The sequence below is a fragment of the Mesoplodon densirostris genome, chromosome 13 (assembly GCF_025265405.1).
Source record: "Mesoplodon densirostris isolate mMesDen1 chromosome 13, mMesDen1 primary haplotype, whole genome shotgun sequence".
NCBI lineage: Eukaryota > Metazoa > Chordata > Mammalia > Artiodactyla > Ziphiidae > Mesoplodon > Mesoplodon densirostris.
The window spans coordinates 18470857-18488775 of record NC_082673.1 but is presented as its reverse complement, the minus strand read 5'-3'; the positions used below and the strand labels follow the sequence as shown (position 1 = coordinate 18488775).

General features: G+C 39.8%; 1 protein-coding gene across 2 annotated transcripts; it reads right to left on the bottom strand.

The window, feature by feature from the left end:
* Nucleotides 1-735: 735 nt before the first annotated feature.
* On the bottom strand, nt 736-17209 carry GDAP1 (ganglioside induced differentiation associated protein 1). 2 transcript variants are annotated; one of them, XM_060116038.1, is made up of 6 exons: nt 17020-17209; nt 16148-16340; nt 6827-7000; nt 4534-4628; nt 2108-2222; nt 736-1118 (listed from the first exon to the last, which is right to left on the bottom strand). In XM_060116038.1, exons 1-6 carry the CDS (start codon nt 17134-17136, stop codon nt 736-738), a joined length of 1077 nt encoding a protein of 358 aa, XP_059972021.1. In that variant the 5' UTR covers nt 17137-17209. The 2 variants fall into 2 exon arrangements, with proteins under 2 accessions (XP_059972021.1, XP_059972022.1); XM_060116039.1 differs by lacking the exon at nt 6827-7000.
* Nucleotides 17210-17919: the final 710 nt, after the last annotated feature.

Sequence of the window (17919 nt, the reverse complement as noted above, 5' to 3'; positions counted from 1 at the left end):
CCAACTCCCCGCAGTAACTCCCCAGTCCTCTTTTTCCAAGGTCCTCAGTTACAGGAGGATGCACGGGCTGTAGCCACTAGTAGTCAAATATAATGTTTACTAAGGGGACGGGCAGCCATGAGTGGCATCGGAGGCACCTGGAAGTTGCCTTCTATTGTCATCATTATATAGACTTCATTCTCCCTTTTCCCCCTTCTTTGTCCCTTTGCCTCCCTTATTTCTGCCTAAAGCTAACAGTGACAGTATGAAACACTGCTGTGCCCTGCTGCTATCTGAACTCCTGTGCTGAGTAACGAAGATGATTTCTGAATTCCAGGAGAAAATACTGCTAACTATTCAACACTCAACACACCCAGATAGTCTCAGATGAAGAGCTACGGGCAATCATAGGTTATTATTACTGTCTGCTCATAATAATAAACTTCTCCCCCAAAATAACCCAGAACTTGAACTGACATTTTGAGCGAAAGGTCTATTCTCTGTCAACATTCACATATCTTGACTTTGCACATGTTTTAAGGATGAATTAGTTCAGGTTTGCAAATAAGTCCTCTCAAAGTTACCAGCCCACAAAAACATCTTCATTGCCTCCTCTCCCTGCAGAAACTAGCCAAAGAGTGAAGTAAATTATGCTTTTTACTAGCTGCCCAGGGTCATTCTTCACTGGGCCTGGAAGAGTGGAGAAGGGTCTAGTTGAATGGCTAGATGAGTTGCCGCCACCAGATCCCCACAAGCCTAGAAATAATTTGGTCTGGGTCTGAGCACTAATATCATGCTGCCAAGTCTCTTTCTGAAAAGCGTAAAAGCAAAATATCCCATTCCTGCAAGAAAACCAACCACAAGGATGGTGCCAAGAACTTTTGGGGCCCTTTTCTTGGCCACCCGGAATGCGGTTGGCAACACCGCAGAGATTAATATATTGTTGACATGTCCTAAAACCTTGTTAAATGTTTTTCTCTTCAAGACACGCTCGTAATAGGTTTCCAAGTTCGGTCGCTTTCCATTTCCCCAGTTTCTCCTCGCAAACCCCAGGAACTTCAGTCGATGCAGTGTAACAGCAAGCGAGATGTCAGCCAACGTGAAGGATTCCCCGCAGAGCCATGGCTGGCGGCCCTCTTCTAATTAGAGAAAGGGACATGGAGGATAAGGGGCAAGCACTGTACAAATAAACTTTGGTTGGCATCTTTGGTCTTAGTCCTGACGGCAAGGGTGAGTGTAGCAAAAGATGAAGGCCATGGTACATTTTCTTGACAATACTCAGCAAGTAATTCTATGCTTTAAAAAAAAAAAAAAAAAAAGCCCATGCAAATGTATCCCAAGCTAGGGGCAACTTGTTTGACATCTGTCAGGCACCTGGGTCCCTAGGTGCCACTAGTACCACTTGAGCTCAAAGCCTGTCTATCATTTTGAGGAGTTGAGAGCCTCCAAGCCAAAGGAGTTAACAGATATTTCCTTCTGGGTTAAGAAAATGACAGGTGTACTTTAGGAAAGTCCATATGTCACTCAGTAGGTGCTGCTTTTAGTTACTTATTTAAAACAGAAGAAAGTCCCTACTGTGAAGCAAGTTTCAGGTAAAATAGTCTTTAACTTTGTTGTCAATCAGAATAGTGCAAGTGGTCCATACGTCTGCACCTGGGCTTCATCGTGAAGCCAGGTTCACAGGTGTAGCAGGTGGATGCTCACCAGCCAGCCTGCACATACGCACAGGCTGGCTCCCATGTTATACTTTACTTCAATTTGCAGTTTTTCCCCCTGCCTAAGGAAAAAACTAGAGGGAGCATTCAAGCAGGTACTCAGGGTATTCAACCAAACTAACCACTTCAATTAAAATTTGTGAAACAGGCCAGGTAGGAATCTATGAAGCATAACTTAAATTGTGCAGAAAAATTCTTCACCAGTCATATTTCACATAGATGCAGAGTTACAATTAGACACCTGGGTTTTGCTGAATTTGACACCTAGTATTGTTGCTGTCATAATTTAAACTGCCCATGAGTACTAACAATTAAAAACAGATTACAGAATGTTTTTGGTGAAACCTAAGAATGTTCCCATAAATACTCCTGATGTCCAGAAAAAGAGAAAAAGGACACAAATGAGAACCTACCTGGGGTTTCTTCATTTCTTCTTTGCAACTCAGTTTCAACCTGATCCAAGACTTTCTCCAACTCATCAAGAATTTTCTTCAAATATTTGACATTGTCGTGGTCAAGGAGCTTGGACTAATTAACAAAAATAACTTATAGGTTATTTATGCCTGTAAAAATAATCAGTGTAGAGCAGAACAGACACAAACTCGTGCAGAGTTGGAGCCTGTTTATTCTAGACAATGAGAAGAAATAGAATAACGTTGTTAAAGCAAAAGCAAACCGGACAGAAAATGTCCTGGCTGTGAAAATATCCCAGGGGTCAGACCCACTGTTCACTGGCAACTCCTGTGGAACCAAATGATCAGAGAGGGCAAAGAATATGAGGGGTTGGGCTTCCCTGGTGGCGCAGTGGTTGAGAGTCCGCCTGCCAATGCAGGGGACGCAGGTTTGAGCCCCGGTCCGGGAAGATCCCACATGCCGCGGAGCAGCTGGGCCCGTGAGCCATGGCCACTGAGCCTGCGCATCCGGAGCCTGTGCTCCGCAACGGGAGAGGCCACAACAGTGAGAGGCCCGCGTACCGCAAAAAAAAAAAAGAATATGAGGGGCACGAAGAGACTCCTCTCATGCCCAACTCCAGAATACAATGTCAGCAGCCTTCAACAAATGAATAACTGAGGGCTCAGAGATGCGAGAGGAATCTGAATGCAGTGAGTTAAAGAGGAGGTGGAGAGTAAGGCGTGCTGTATGTGCAGGCGTTTCTCTGGAGAAGCTCACTTATTTAGCTTGTGTAGAATAAAGGAGGCTGGGAAGTAGAGGCAGGATTGGGAGTGCTGACGTTTGCTAGATTTTCAACATGGGAGAAGCTTACACAGTTTGCTGGAGGAAAGAATCAGCAGAAAGAGAAAGGCTGACTCTAACTGATGAAGCAAAGACCTGCTCCTCAGAAGGCAGACACATCAAAATGCATTAACTCAAAATGGATTTAAGACTTGAAAGTAAGACCCGAAACCATAAAACTCCTAGAAGAAAACACAGGCGGTAAGCTCACTGACTTGGTCTTGGCAATGATTTTTTTAATCTGACACTAGAAGCAAAAGCAACAAAAGCAAAAATAAACAAGTGTGACTACATTAAACTAAAAAGCTTCTTTCTGCACAGTAAAGGAACCCATCGACAAAATGAAAAGGCAACCGACTAAGTGGGAGCAAATACTTAAAAATCATATATCTGATAAGGGGCTAATATTCAAAATCTATAAAGAGCTCATATAACTCAATAGCAAACAAACAAACAATCCAATTTGAAAATGGGCAGAAGATCTGGATAGACATTTTTCCAAAGAAGACATACAATGGCCAATAGGTACATGAAAAGATGCTCAACATTGTAAATCATCAGGGAAAACAAATCAAAACCACAATAAGATATCACCTCACCCCTGTCAGAATGGCTATTATCAAAAAGTCAAGAAATCACAAGTGTTGACAAGGATGTGGAGAATGGGCAACACTTGTGTTCTGTTGGTGGGAATGTAAATTGGTGCAGCCACCATGGAACATAGTATGGAGGTTCCTCAAAAAAATTAAAAATAGAACTAACATATAATCCAGCAACTCTACTTCTGGGTATTTAGCCAAAGAAAAACAAAAACACTAACTCGAAAGATATCTGCCCTCTTATGTTCACTGCAAAATTATTTACAATAGCCAAAACATGGAAACAACCTAAGTGTTCATCAATAGATGAAGGGATTAAAAATTGTGATTTGTATATATAGAATGGAATATTTTTCAGCTATTAAAAGACTGAAATTTTGCCATTTGCAACAATGTGGATGGACCTTGAGGGCACTACGCTAAGTGAAATAAGTCAACCAGAGAAAGACAAATCCCATATGATCTCTCTTATTGGTGGAATCTAAAAACAAACAAACAAATAACCAAGCTCATAGATGCAGAGAACAGACTGGTGGTTGCCAGAGGCAGGTGGGTGAGGGGTTGGGGAAATGGGTGAAGGGGATCAAAAGGTACAAAGGAAAAAAACTGAAGGCATGTGGGGTATATGTATTAAAAAAAAAAAACTCGCCGGTAGCTTTATTGGTATAAAAAAGTCATAGACAGAGGTCTAGCTGCCTCAAAGTGGAAAAGTACCTGAAATGACAGCTTCCTAGAATATTTTATTAACTTGCTTTTACAGTTTATAAGTTTCCTTGGCAACCAGCATGAGCAATGACTGCTTTTTAAGCAATTGTCGTTAGGTCTGAATATCAAATCTAATAAAGACAAATTCTTTCTAAAAGCAGAGCATAAGCCGAAGGTAACATGTGTTCTGGTGACTTGCAATATTTAATAGAAGATGTTCTAAAAAACAGTGATACTCTACAAAAAGTAGAACATTTAATACAAACAGCGGATGTCAGTTGAGGACAGCCCAGTTTACTTACCTGAAGTCGCTTCTGTTTTGCAATGTACGCCTCTTGTAAATCTGGGTTTTCTTCGGCAAGTTTTTTCAGTTCAGACTCTGTGTTACCAATTTGGCCTGATAACAAAATCATTTTTGACACAGAAAATTATTTCCTCCCTTCCATACAAGAAACAAAGCAAAGCAGAGAAACTCAATGGTAAGAGCATAAGGCCTGGGGGTCGTGCCCTTCCTCTGCCTCAGACTCTCCCTCTGTGTGCCTCAGTTTCCTCACTTTGAAAATGGAGCTATCCGGTGCTTTGTGACCACCTAGAGGGATAGGATAGGAAGAGTGGGAGGGAGACGCAAGAAGGAGGAGATATGGGGATATATGTATAAGTATAGCTGATTCACTTTGTTATATAGCAGAAACTAACACATCATCGTAAAGCAATTATACTCCAATAAAGCTGTTTAAAAAAAAAACACTGCAGACAAAGTCTAAATAAATACTGCACTCTGTTTAAAAAAATGTTTAATGCATGAGATCCCCTATGCACACACGTTGTCTCTCTCTCTCTCTCTCTCTCTCTCTCTCTCTCTCTCTCTCTCTCTCACACACACACACACACACACACAAACACACACACTCACTGGAGCAACCAGTTGTTCTTTTCTTCCTAGTGACTCTCTACTCTTTTTCTGAAGACCCTCTCTCACTTGTAACATTCTGACTTTCCTGAACTATAAGGGTGACCTTTCAGCTATTATATTACTAAGACGAATGAATCAGGAAAATAAGAAAACTAAACACCCATCTTGATCCTTTCATTGTCCTCTTAAAAGGGGGTTTCTACCTCTACATTGTTCTTCTGCATCAAAGGACCCTGCCGCTTATCTCAGTAGGTGGGAGCTGCTAGAGAGAAAGACGGGTAGAACCTTGTCGTGGAAAAGCCGATTAACAATTCCCAGGAAATAAAACTAGAATCTGGGTAAATAAATAATAAAATAAAATGGAGCTCTCAGAGTATCTGCCACACAGGCTGAGAATGAAATGGGAGGCACCGTGGAAAAGCATTGAACACAAAGCCCAGCACATCATAAGTGCTTGAGCAGGGTAGTTCTACCTTTCAATACCTTCCAAGTTTTCTGTAATAAATTTCTATGGAAAGGGAAGGAAAAAGCCTTATTTAGAGAAATATTTACTCTAGGGAAATATAGTCAGAATACTTGTTCCAAATCATATAATGAGTATTTCTGAGGAGAAGGCGGAGGAACAGGAGGAAGGTGAGAAGCTGGAAGAGGGAGGAGAAAAATGGAGGGAGGGAGAGCAGGGCAGGGAAGGCAAGAGGAGAGGAGTGAGGAGGAGGGGGTCGAAAAGAAAGTAAAATAGCATCAGTAAGAGAACTGTAAAGGCGAGGTATGATGCAACAGAAAGAACGTGCTTTCTGGAATTGAAGCTCTGGGTGTGAGTGTGCCTGGTCAAAACCCCCAGTCTGGGGGCTTCCCTGGTGGTGCAGTGGTTGAGAGTCTGCCTGCCAATGCAGGGGACGCGAGTTCGTGCCCCGGTCCGGGAAGATCCCACATGCTACGGAGCGGCTGGGCCCGTGAGCTGTGGCCACTGAGCCTGCGCATCCGGAGCCTGTGCTCCATAACAGGAGAGGCCACAACAGTGAGAGGCCCGCATACCGCAAAAAAAAAAAAAAAAAAAAAAAAAACCCCGGTCTGATCACAGCCCCTTCCCTTCCCAATCCCCTGGGCCATGGAGCACACCTCCTCCTCACCTTAATTAGTTGTTTGTATCTTTGTATCCCATGCACTGACCCTTCCCTATCCTCAGAGCAGGAGGAACAAGAGAGCTGGAGGTTACAGCTCAACCTCAGTGAATCTCTGATCACTAAACTCAGAGGAAGAGTAATGGGTAGACAGCCTGTAGCCCAGCTCTTCACATAATGAAACAAAAATTAAGGACCAGAAATGTGAACTCAGTCGCCCATAACTCCCAGCAGATCCCAGCTTTCCTTATCTCCTAGTCCATTTGTCCATGAGAACATGTTATGTTCTCTACTTTTCCACAGGCCACTCTTCTGAGTTTTATTTAAGATTGGCCCTCAAGGCCAAGAGCTGGAAAATCAGGTCCTGTAGACAATAAATGTCCAGCTGAACAGCTGAAGCACAGATTCATCTGACTGGTGCGTGGATCGATATATAACATGCACGTCCATGAGGCAAACTCAACAACCCCGCCCCCAAGTCTTCCTGAGGTGTGCTAGGTCTCAAAAATGAATTAAAAGAAACTTGAGACAGAATTCCAGGTCTTTAAGATCTTTACATACTGCGAATCCTTGTTGTTGCATAAGCTGGGATCATGGAGTCCACAGTTAGCTCAGGATGTAAAATGCAGCCATGTGTATAGGCATCCATGGGCAAGGAGTCAAGTAGTTCTCGATAATGCTGTACCCGTGGGTAATACATGCTTCCTTTATCAGGCATTAACCTGGGTGTTTTTTCTAAAATACACACACAAACACATACACAAACATTGAAGGAAAAGTTACAAACAAGATGTTACATCCAAAAGCAAGAAACAAAAACTCCAGCCCCTCTACCTTAACATTTTCAGTATTATATGAAGGGATTTAAAGGATGCTATCTCTCCAGCCCAGACATTCAAAATTTGAATTGGACTGAGGTACCAGACCAGATTCCCAAACCACAATCACACTTCTCCACCTTGCAAATCACTACTCTCAAGGTCTAGTTTTTTATGCCAACTCCTCTGCAGAAATTTCCCCAACCTTCCACAACTACCAACATCTGACTAAGTCAAGTGTGCCTTCCTCTGTACATGCAAAATACTCTGTACATACTCCATTATAGCCCTTATCACCTTAATTAGTTGTTTGTATCTTTTTGCCCCATAAACCCCTTCAGGGCAAGGAACGTATGATCCGGAGTCTAGCATAGTGTCTCATACATTTTAGGCCCTTGGTAAATGTTGGTTAAGTGAATGAAGGCTCATTATGGAAAGATGATCAGGGACCACACCTTCCCAGGCTCCAGTTAATACCAAGAGTGATCCTATTGATGCTATGCGAATGGGAATTGATCATCTTCATGGAATTCACCAGCAATTTCTAATATTTTATCTCTGGAAAGTGGGTTCTACATAAATCTTCATTTGCTGGTTAAACTCTTGACTATAGACTCCTTAAGGGCAGGGACTATGTATTGTTCTTTGTTGAATCCCAGCGCCCAGTATAATGTTTGGCTTATAGTAGGTGTTGAATAAATTTCAATTAATGAATTAATGTATTCCCAAATTGCTAGTTATTATAGAATAGTTGAGCTGCAGAAGCTCTGTAGCAGTTAATGAGGACACTGAGGTATATAGGCTGAGACATTCTCCCAAGATCCCACAGCTAATTAGAGGCAGACCAAGAACCAAAGTCATTAACTCCTAATACAGTGCTCTGTTTCGTTACATCATTGTAACATCTTCAAAGGGTTTACTTCTCAGAGACTATTCAAGAAGAATAAAAATGAACCATGTGATCCAAAGGTCAGGGCTAAGTCCCTACAGACAGAATCTATTCCCACTTCTGACTCTCAAACTTCCCCTAAAAAAAAAATGCCAACAAGCTTATTAATCTAACAGGTGAAAAGAATGACCTCAACTCTATTCATTTCTTTTTTGCTTATTCACTTATTCATTTAGTTTGAGTTATTTATTTAATTTGGAATCCTCTTGAGCATCGCACACTCAATCATAAGCATTGACAATTCAGAGTTGGTTGGAGAGTAAGATTTCAGGCAAGATCTCATAATGCCAGACCAAGTAGTACAAGATTTTGAACCAACAGGCTATTTCTGACTCTCTAAGAAAAAAGAATATGGATTACTCCTCAAACCAGTGGGCAAATGTCTAATTCCCTGCTGGGAGTCCAATTCTGAAGTCTGCATTAGAATGACCAAGAATGAAGTGTCAGCTACATTCTGCTTGTCAACCATGAATTTGCCCAACTAGAGCACACTTCCTTGCTGACTTTTCAGGATCTCAGAATATCATCAGGATCCCAACCAATGCATGGTAAACATTCCCATGAGGATAACCGACTGGAGGCCTTCTAAGCTCCTTGAAATTCTAAAGAGTTCTTAACCTTTTGTGTGCCACTGACCTCTTCTCAAAATAATGTTCTTAAATGCATAAAATACAAGACATAGGATTGCAAAGGAAATTGATTATATTAACATAAACTATCAAAGTAATTTTAAATTATAAAATACTAATATGGGTGTCTTTTTTTTAATTTTTTAAAATTAATTAATTTATTTATTTACGGCTGTGTTGGGTCTTTGTTTCTGTGCGAGGGCTTTCTCTAGTTGTGGCAAGCAGGGGCCACTCTTCATCGCGGTGCGCGGGCCTCTCACTGTCGCGGCCTCTCTTGTTGAGGAGCACAGGCTCCAGACGCACAGGCTCAGTAATTGTGGCTCACAGGCCCAGTTGCTCCACGGCATGTGGGATCTTCCCAGACCAGGGCTCGAACCTGTGTCCCCTGCATTGGCAGGCAGATTCTCAACCACTGCGCCACCAGGGAAGCCCTGGGTGTCTTTTTATTAATACACTAACAAAAGCTAGCAGCAGGTCTAATAACTACCATAATTTCAAAGTAGTGATGGGCATAAGTGATATTTTAAGATATCTGCAATAACTTGATATGCTATGAATACATCACAGTCACATGAACATATGAACAAAGTCACAGGCACTCCTGATATTGCTTTGGATTATGCCTACATTGGAAATGAAAGGAAATGATAAATTTCTGTTTGAAATAAGTGAAAAATAAAGATGTAATTTTTTCCCCTCTAAGATATCAAATGTCCTGAATTCTATTCACAGACGACTAGCGGTAAAAGTTCTCAAGGTACGGTCTAAAAACCCCTGGGCTTCCTGAAGACACTCTCAGGGGGTCTACAAGTCAAAGCTATTTTTATAGTAATACTAAGATGTTAATTGCTTTTTCACTCTTATTCTCTCTTGCGTGTACGACGGTATCTTCCAGAGCTTATACAACATGTGGTAACTCCATCACTCTAGCATTAATGGAATGTGGGGTTGTATATTCTTGTATTTTAAACTATTCTCAATTTTAATTTCTAGTTTGATGATATTGATAGATAGAACACATAAACAAAATCTCTCAAATGTCCTCATTAACTTTTAAGACAAAGGGGCCTGAAACCAAAATGTTTAAGAACCACTGTTCTGGGGGGTCCAAGAACCACAGGTTAATAACCATAAATGATACGGCATTTTAAAATGCCTCTCAAGTGGTTAAATTTATAGCTACTGGCTCTGGCTGCTTTCTTGTGCCTGGCCGGGGGCTTGTCTTCAGAAGAGCATACGACTTCCTTCCTGGGAAAGAGAATAAAAGCAGGAAAAACAACATCCAATTGCTTTCTGGGGAAGGTCCATCTGGCCAAGTCTGAATCCAAAGATTTGAATGCACTAAAGTAATCTTCTACTCAGTGCTCCATTACTATATAACTATCTCCTAAAACACTTGGTCAGGCAGAGCATCAGATACCCACTGAACCCATGTTCTTTTCCCAGCTCACTTTCTCTCTTCAAGGACACCCTGTCCAGTATCACACATCCAGTGTGCCACCAGCACACAAAAGTGTCCAGTGCCTCTGGAAAGAGAGTTTTCAAAAGACAACTGGGAATTTCCTTTGAATTATACAGAAAACTTCCCTCTCATTCTCATTTTATTTTCCAGTCCTTCCATAAAGCATTTTTGTTACGACACTAAAAAGAGAAAATCTTTTCTTGGTATTCTACCTCAATCAGGAGTGAGAAAGCAGTAGAAGGGTTACAGGGTTTGAGAAACAGGCAATAAGAATAATTCTGGGAACTCTTCATTGGGGTGGAAGGTTGCAGTAGTGGAAGCCAGGATTAGTGACTAAGCTGGAAGAATAAATAAGTACACTGGCATAAGACCTGACGTTGTAGAACTGAGTAGGGACAAAGGCAGGTCTTGTACTGCACCTAAATTTAGGCATCAAATTAGAAACAGGCAGATGGACATAAAGCAGAAAGATGTGATAAACAACAAAGAGAGAAAACAAAAGAACAAAATTCTAAATCAGAAAGAAACAATAAAAGCATTCTGTAACCATTTACTGGGGACCAACAGCTCCATATTGTCTCAAGTCCCTGTACTGTTGGGTAGAATAACAATGGCCCTGAGCCATTAAAAAAATTACATTCAGTTTCCCCAAGAGCAAAAACTAAAAAGAATCTAGGGGCTTAAGGCATACATTTTAATTATTTTCCTAAATTGGCTGCTTTGATTTCCTACACTCCCCAGTGATGGCAGATAAAGGAGGCATTATGACTGTTTTCTAGAAAGACACCCCCTAGGTCTATTTGAATAATTGTCAGGTCTTCCTTCAATGAGAATAGATTAGACTTCATTTCTATCTCTATCCCTTTGCCGATTTTTTATTTTACTTAGATCACTTAGTGATGACATTGGTACATAAGATAATATGCAGCATGTAGCTGAACAAAATTGTACCCTTCAACTAGTCATACACCAGGCTATTAAAAATATAATAATGGTAAACAATGAATTATGACCTGAAGCAAAGGATATGGTTACAAACTGACTACAATTCAAGGCTGTCATAACTTCAGAGCTAGGAAGATCAAATCTAAACACAGATGAGAAAAAACACGATGTCGAATTACACAAGTTCATTACACACATCCAGAATTTTCTGAGACAGAGCCAGATTTGTAGCAAGATAGCCAATACATTTTATACCTTAAATGTTTGACTACTGTTTAATTGGTAGTATATTCAAAACTTTTATAGGAACATTCATAATTGGGGGCCAAAAATTCCTTGATCAGATAGTTTGTTCCAATTATTGTATATACATAATAAAGAACCAGGACTTCTGTAATTTTAACACCCCGTCCTGTTCACTAAAATTGAACAAATCTGAGAAAGTTTTTTTAATTACTTTTTAAAACCACGTTTATTGGCATAATCATTAGTTTTAAAGGCTCATTTTCTTTTCCTTACCGTATACCATATTTTCTCTGCACTCAGTTACAATCCTTTGTGCTAACCTGCAATTTCAGTAGATGTGAGAAAAAGTGTATAATGTTATTCAACTATATATGAGACCCTTTTACTAACAGATATAAAATTATTTATTCTATGACCTTAACAATAATTGAAAATTCCTTACATAAATAACTATATTTTTAATATAACAGTAATTTCAGAATGAATATTATCTTTAAAATCTGAGTTGATTTTCAATATATATTGATAAAACTATATTTATAAAATAAATTTATATTTCCTAATCAGACTTAGTATGTGATACTTTAATATATACCAGAATACTTGGATTATTTCCAAACCAAATTCTTTTCCTAAGAATACTTAAAATGATATATCTAGACATAAGACATGGGACATAGTCTTCAGAGAACTGTTATAAAACATAATAAATTACCAAAATTCAACATTCACCATATGACATCCTTGATTCCAGGTTACCACTGATTGGCAGTAATAAACAGTATATATTCTAGTATTTTGTAGTTATTTCATGCTCTATTTTTTTTTAACTTCTAAAAATCTGGATTTAATTGGGCTGCCAGATTCCTAGCAATTTACATTTTTAATTTTCCAGATAATCTGGAGATTACATGCTCACTTTTTTTTATTATTTAGTGGCCAAGTTACAGTTCACTAAAAGAGATTATGATATACCAAAAGGATGTAAATATGTAAATACTGATTATACAGAAAGGTTGAGAAAGGTGTACAGGTCAGCAAGCCATCATTTTTAGTACAATCCCCAGTTGACAGACTAATAAAGGATAGAAAATAAGAGCAAAGGAGATGCCAGTTGACTATACTCTGTTCTTTAGATGAATGGATACACTTAATTAAAGTCTCTTATGTAACCATGGGCAACTATACACCTCATGAAATCCATTCACTCATTATCATTCTAATTTGTCACCTTTCCTCAAAGTTCCATCCATAATTGGTCAAAATGCTGCAGTTCCAACCAGTTCAAATATAGCAGGTCACAATTTGCCATGTTCTAGAGAGAATCTATACTTTTGAAACAACTTGAAATCACACTAGTCTTTTATTTCATTGTTGGCTTTTGTTGGTAACTTATTAGCAGGCCAGGTCTCCCATCCCATCCTTCATTAATGCAGCTGATTTTTTAAAAGAAAATTCATATCCTACTTTTAGCCTTGTTAAACTTTATCATAGGTATTGTTCCATTTTATTGTTCCATGAGAAGCAGTTCATAAGCTAGTCATCATTTTAACTATCACAGCTCACACATCCGCAAGTATAATAGTGTTTCTTCGATGTCTTTATTCAAATCATTTATGGAATTGTTAAACTCAGTCAGAGAATAAAAGCCTAAAAGAACACCAGTAGAGATCCCTGTCCAGGCTGACATCTGTTTTCAATAACTCATTCATTTTAGTCATTCAAAAGTATTTATTAAGCTCCCATTAAAGAACAGTCACCATACCAGGCACTGGGAATACAGTTGTTAATGAAACAGGCACTGTCTCTGACCTTAGGTGCTTACAGTGGTCTACAAGTAATTGAAATAATTAAAGTGTGATAAAATTATCATAGGATAAGTGAAATGAGAGAATATAGCTAAACAAGCAACATGGTATAAGAAATTCATAAATGAATATTCTTCGTTATGGTGGTTTATTCATCGGAAAATGTGCATTACTTTCATCTAGCCATATATGCTCCTTCATTCCACAGGGGTATCATATGACTTAATCTCAAATGCTCTGCTTAATTCAAGATACACTGTATCCAGAACTATGCCCAGCACCTAATAGATTCACTTTTTAAAGTGTTAAAGACATTCTCCAGTAATGTAAAACTTAAGCTGTTTCCTTTTCATCGAGATACTCAAAAAATATATACTTTAAAAAATTTTGACAACACATTCTAGAACTCTGCCACGCTTAAAGACAGTAATTTATAGCACTGCTTAAAGCTTAAGCAATTACTTAATGCACAGTAATTTGTAGTAGTGCTTCTCAAACTTTTATGTATATATGAATCACTTGGGAATCTTGTTAAAATGCAGATTCTGATTCAAGAGACTTGCAGTAGAGTCTAGAATTCTGCATTTCTAACAAGCTCCAAGGCGACACCAATGCTGCTGGTCCATGGAATACGTGTTAAGTAGCAAGGATTAGAATTCAGCCTCCCCTCTCGTTAACAATTGGGATAACATTTGTCCGTCTCTTGTCTGGCCCTTTTCCTAATCTCCATGAGTTCTTAATGATAAATACAAATTATCTCAATGATCACTGTGATAATGCTTACATGTTTGTTTTTTATTTTAACACTTTGACACAAACTTCATCTGGAGACTAGACGCCTGCATTTATATAACTGTTTTCTTACTGTCTTCATATCTACCATGGGTTTTAGTTCCCTTAATCTTAATCTTCCTTTATCCTTTCCAGTTGAATGACTACTCTCCTTGGGAAATGGGAAAGAGTGAAATAAGAGTTAATTGGACTTGCTTTATCTCTGCAACTGATAAAATTATATCACCTAATCCAAGAGGACAAACAGAAAAGTCAGGTCACCAAGGATATGCAACCAGTTTGCGACAGCTTCAGACTAAGAGCTAGAATTCTTGATTGTCTACTTATTCTATTGGTACAGCCAGAATTAAAGTCCTTAGTTTCCATATTTTCCTCTTAATGTTTAGCCCACAGTACCTTCTCCTCTGATTCAATAAACAGTAGTAAGAAAAGGTCAGTATTCACCTTGAGTAGGACTCCGAATGCATTTCAGTTTTGCTATTATATAGTCAAAGAAAAAGAAAAAGCCTAAAAAAATTTGATGAAGCCTAATAATCATTAACATCACTATACTGTAAAGTAATACTGTATATTACTGAATATCTTACAGGAGAGATAATGTCACAGAGATAATGTCACAAAGAGAATGGTAGTAATAGTAGTTCAAGGGATGCTAACAAAAGATTTAAACATGATTTTCATTTGCTATATCTTTTTAAAGTTTTTGATGATTTACAGTAGAATTCTTATGCAATTATTTTGTCTTATTCACATTATTATAATCACTTCTCCCAAGAAACACAAATTACTATTCAACAGACTTGTCCATTTCCAAAAAGCTCAAGATTGAGAAAAATTGTCTTAAATCAATTAGCCCCCATTTTCTGTGCAGTCCCCAGCATTCAGACTTATAAGGAATAGCAAGTAGTGATGGATGGAAAAGCAGTTTAGATCAGTGGCCTTTGGTTTAGATCAGTGGCCACCTCCAATCAAAATCTTAGGGAACTAAACACTTGGGTTAAGGATAAGGGAAGCCCACTGCTAATCTAATTCCCTGGGGTAAACTCCCCCCAGCCCCCATTTAGGTCCTATACCTATCTTTCTTCTAAGTACCTCAGACTTTTGGGGGCCTTATAATTTCCCTTCTCAGCTTCCAGTAATTTGGGGTTATATTCTGGTTTTATCTTGCCCAATTAACATCCACATAACTGGTGGCAGATGAAGAGTAACTGGATCTCGTCATGCAACTTCTTTTTCAGAAGAGTACTTAGCTGATAGTTAAGAGCCCTCTGTTCTCTCTCAGTTCTGTCAGTGATCAGCTGTGCAATCCTGGGCAAATATTGAAGCTACAGTTTACCTCAAAGGCTTGTTATTAGGAAGAAGCAAGACACTGCATAAGTGGCAATGACTATGAGAGATGGTCCGTGCAATAGGAAGGTTTGGATTGGAAAGGCTTGCATTCCAGCCCTACTCTGCCATAAAATAGCTATGGTACCTTAGGCAACCCCTCTGTTTCTCTTTCCTCATGTACAAAAGGGGAATCATTAGTCTACCATGCCGATCTCAGGTTGGTTTTTTTTGAAGACTGACTAGAACAGAAATTATAAAATGTCTGACACAAAACAGGCTGTCAATAAATGATTATTACTTAAAAGCACGGTACAAATGTGAGCCCTATAATTCCTCACAAAAGATATAAAATTCAAACCATACAGATGGAACAAGGGCAAAGATCTCCAAGTATACCAGCATTCTAATCTCCCTTGCCTAAGATGTATTCCTCCTTTTCCCTCCTATTGTTTTTAAGGTAGAACCATTTAGTAGACTAAATGAAACTGATTTTCATACTGTTCATTTAAAATCAGTATTATGAATTTGACTTCAAGGCTAATAAATCACCACCACACACCATACACCTGCAGGGTTTTTTGCAAGTGAATTTAAAAGGAAAGTTCCGACGTTAAAATTGGTAGTTTACGTGAAATCTTTTCAATGGAGTTACAATGGCTTATACAAAATGTATGCTATTGACCCATTTTATATTTGTGTGCTTATGGAAATGGAAAAGGTTGTTGGCACTAAACCACCATCATGAAACCAAAAAGAGGGGAGGAAGGGAGGAAAGGGGGGAAGACGGGAGGAAATAGGAAGGAGGGAAGGAAGGAAGGAAGCGGGAAAGGGAAGGAGGGAGGAAGGAAGACACATATTCGTGTTGAAAGTAAATCCAAGAAATCACAAATAGCCTTAACATTACCATCCAGGAAAGTCTGTTCAAGATAATCAATGATCTGAGTGGCCTCACAAATAATGTTTTCCCCGTGGATAAGGACGGGCACTTCTCCAGTTGAGTTCAAACGCATAAACCAGGGCTCATTGTGCTCACTCAGGGGCAGACTTACATCATGTTCCTCGCACTTCAATGCCTTTTCAGCAATTACCAAGCGCACCTGGAAGAGTTCACACTGGTTACCACAACGCGTGGAGGCTTTTAATTAAATGACATCCCTGGATACCATCAAGCAGCTCTTTTGTGCTTCCCTGAGTTATTAATATTTTCAACATTCTTTTCAACTATACCTATTCCTGGAATTAACAAGTGAGATATATTCTAGCGTCTTCCTCTTATAAGTGAGAAAAGATAATTAAGTAATGAAAAGGATACTGGCTATATTCAGTCCACAGTCACCCTCTTCATCACTGATACTTTCTCGGTGTCCTAGACCTTACGATGTGTCCTCCCCATAATAAGGACCTGAAACAGATAGGCTAGGCCTGTTGAAGAGAGTGAATGCGACCAAGAGTAAAAGAAGGAACCCGAGACGATGTGGTTACAGGAAGGCGCTTCCCTCTGCCTCGCTCTCCACGGCCCCGGAGACAAGGCCTCCCGCCCAAATACCGAAAGCGATGATTTTTTGTCGCATTTCACGACTGGTAGTGCCTTTGCACCTCAGACTGATGCTCTCTGCTCCCCTACAAGGCGCACCGCCGCCCCTCAGGGAGCGCCCGCCGGGGTTAGGGCGTCGGAGGCCTGTTTCTAAGTGGGCCGGCTTACCCAGGCAACACCCAGAGGGAGCTGTCCCGGTGCTGAAACCCGATCCGCACCGCCCGCCCGGCGGAGGCCTTTACCTTTTGAGAGCTGAAGGAATGCGTCCAGTGGTACAGAATGAGCTTAACCTCTGCGTCCGACTTGCCTTCCGCCATCAAGGGCGCTCCCCCTCTCTGCTCGTCCTGCCTCCGGGCCATTTCGGGGACGCGCGAGCGCGGGAGGGCCTCGCCTGTCCGCCCTTTACTTCTCCAGGCCACAGCGCCCTGCAAAGCGCCCTTAGCTTTGCCGGGATGCCACCCGGAGCCGGGAAAGATGAGTTCGCGCAGATGAACGAATAGACCGCTGGGAAGTGTAGTTTCGTGGGCGAGAAAGCTGCGGGGGGTGTCTGCGCACAGAAGTCACCTGGGAGGTGCAGTTGGACGTTTTTTAGGGAAAGCGATCTCAAATATGAGTCCCTGATTATTTAAGATGAGTAATGGAAAATGTTGATTGCAAATTATTCATCGGTTTTGTAGATGGAGAAGAGGTTGCTCAGGCATAAAAGCATCAATTTCCCAAGATACTTAGGGGTCCTCTTGGAGAGTCTGTGCCTTTGGTGGAAGGGAAGTTCCCGGTCTACAGACAAAACAACAGGATGAAGATTTATGAGTTTTCATTAGAAGATGCTATTATGCGGTCATGTAATAACAACAACAATAATAATAATAAATCTCATAAACAATGGCGAATTAAAATAGCCTAGTTAAACACAGAAAATATTTTGCCCATTTTTAAAATTTTTTTAACTTATTTTATTGAAATCTAATAAAATATTTATATTATAAATATTAAAACAAGTATAGTTGATTTACAGTGTTGTGTTAGTTTCAGGTGTACAGCAAAGTGATTCAGTTATACATATATATATATGTATTGTTTTTCATATTCCTTTCCATTATGGTTTATTACAAGATACTGAATATACTTCCCTGTGCTATACA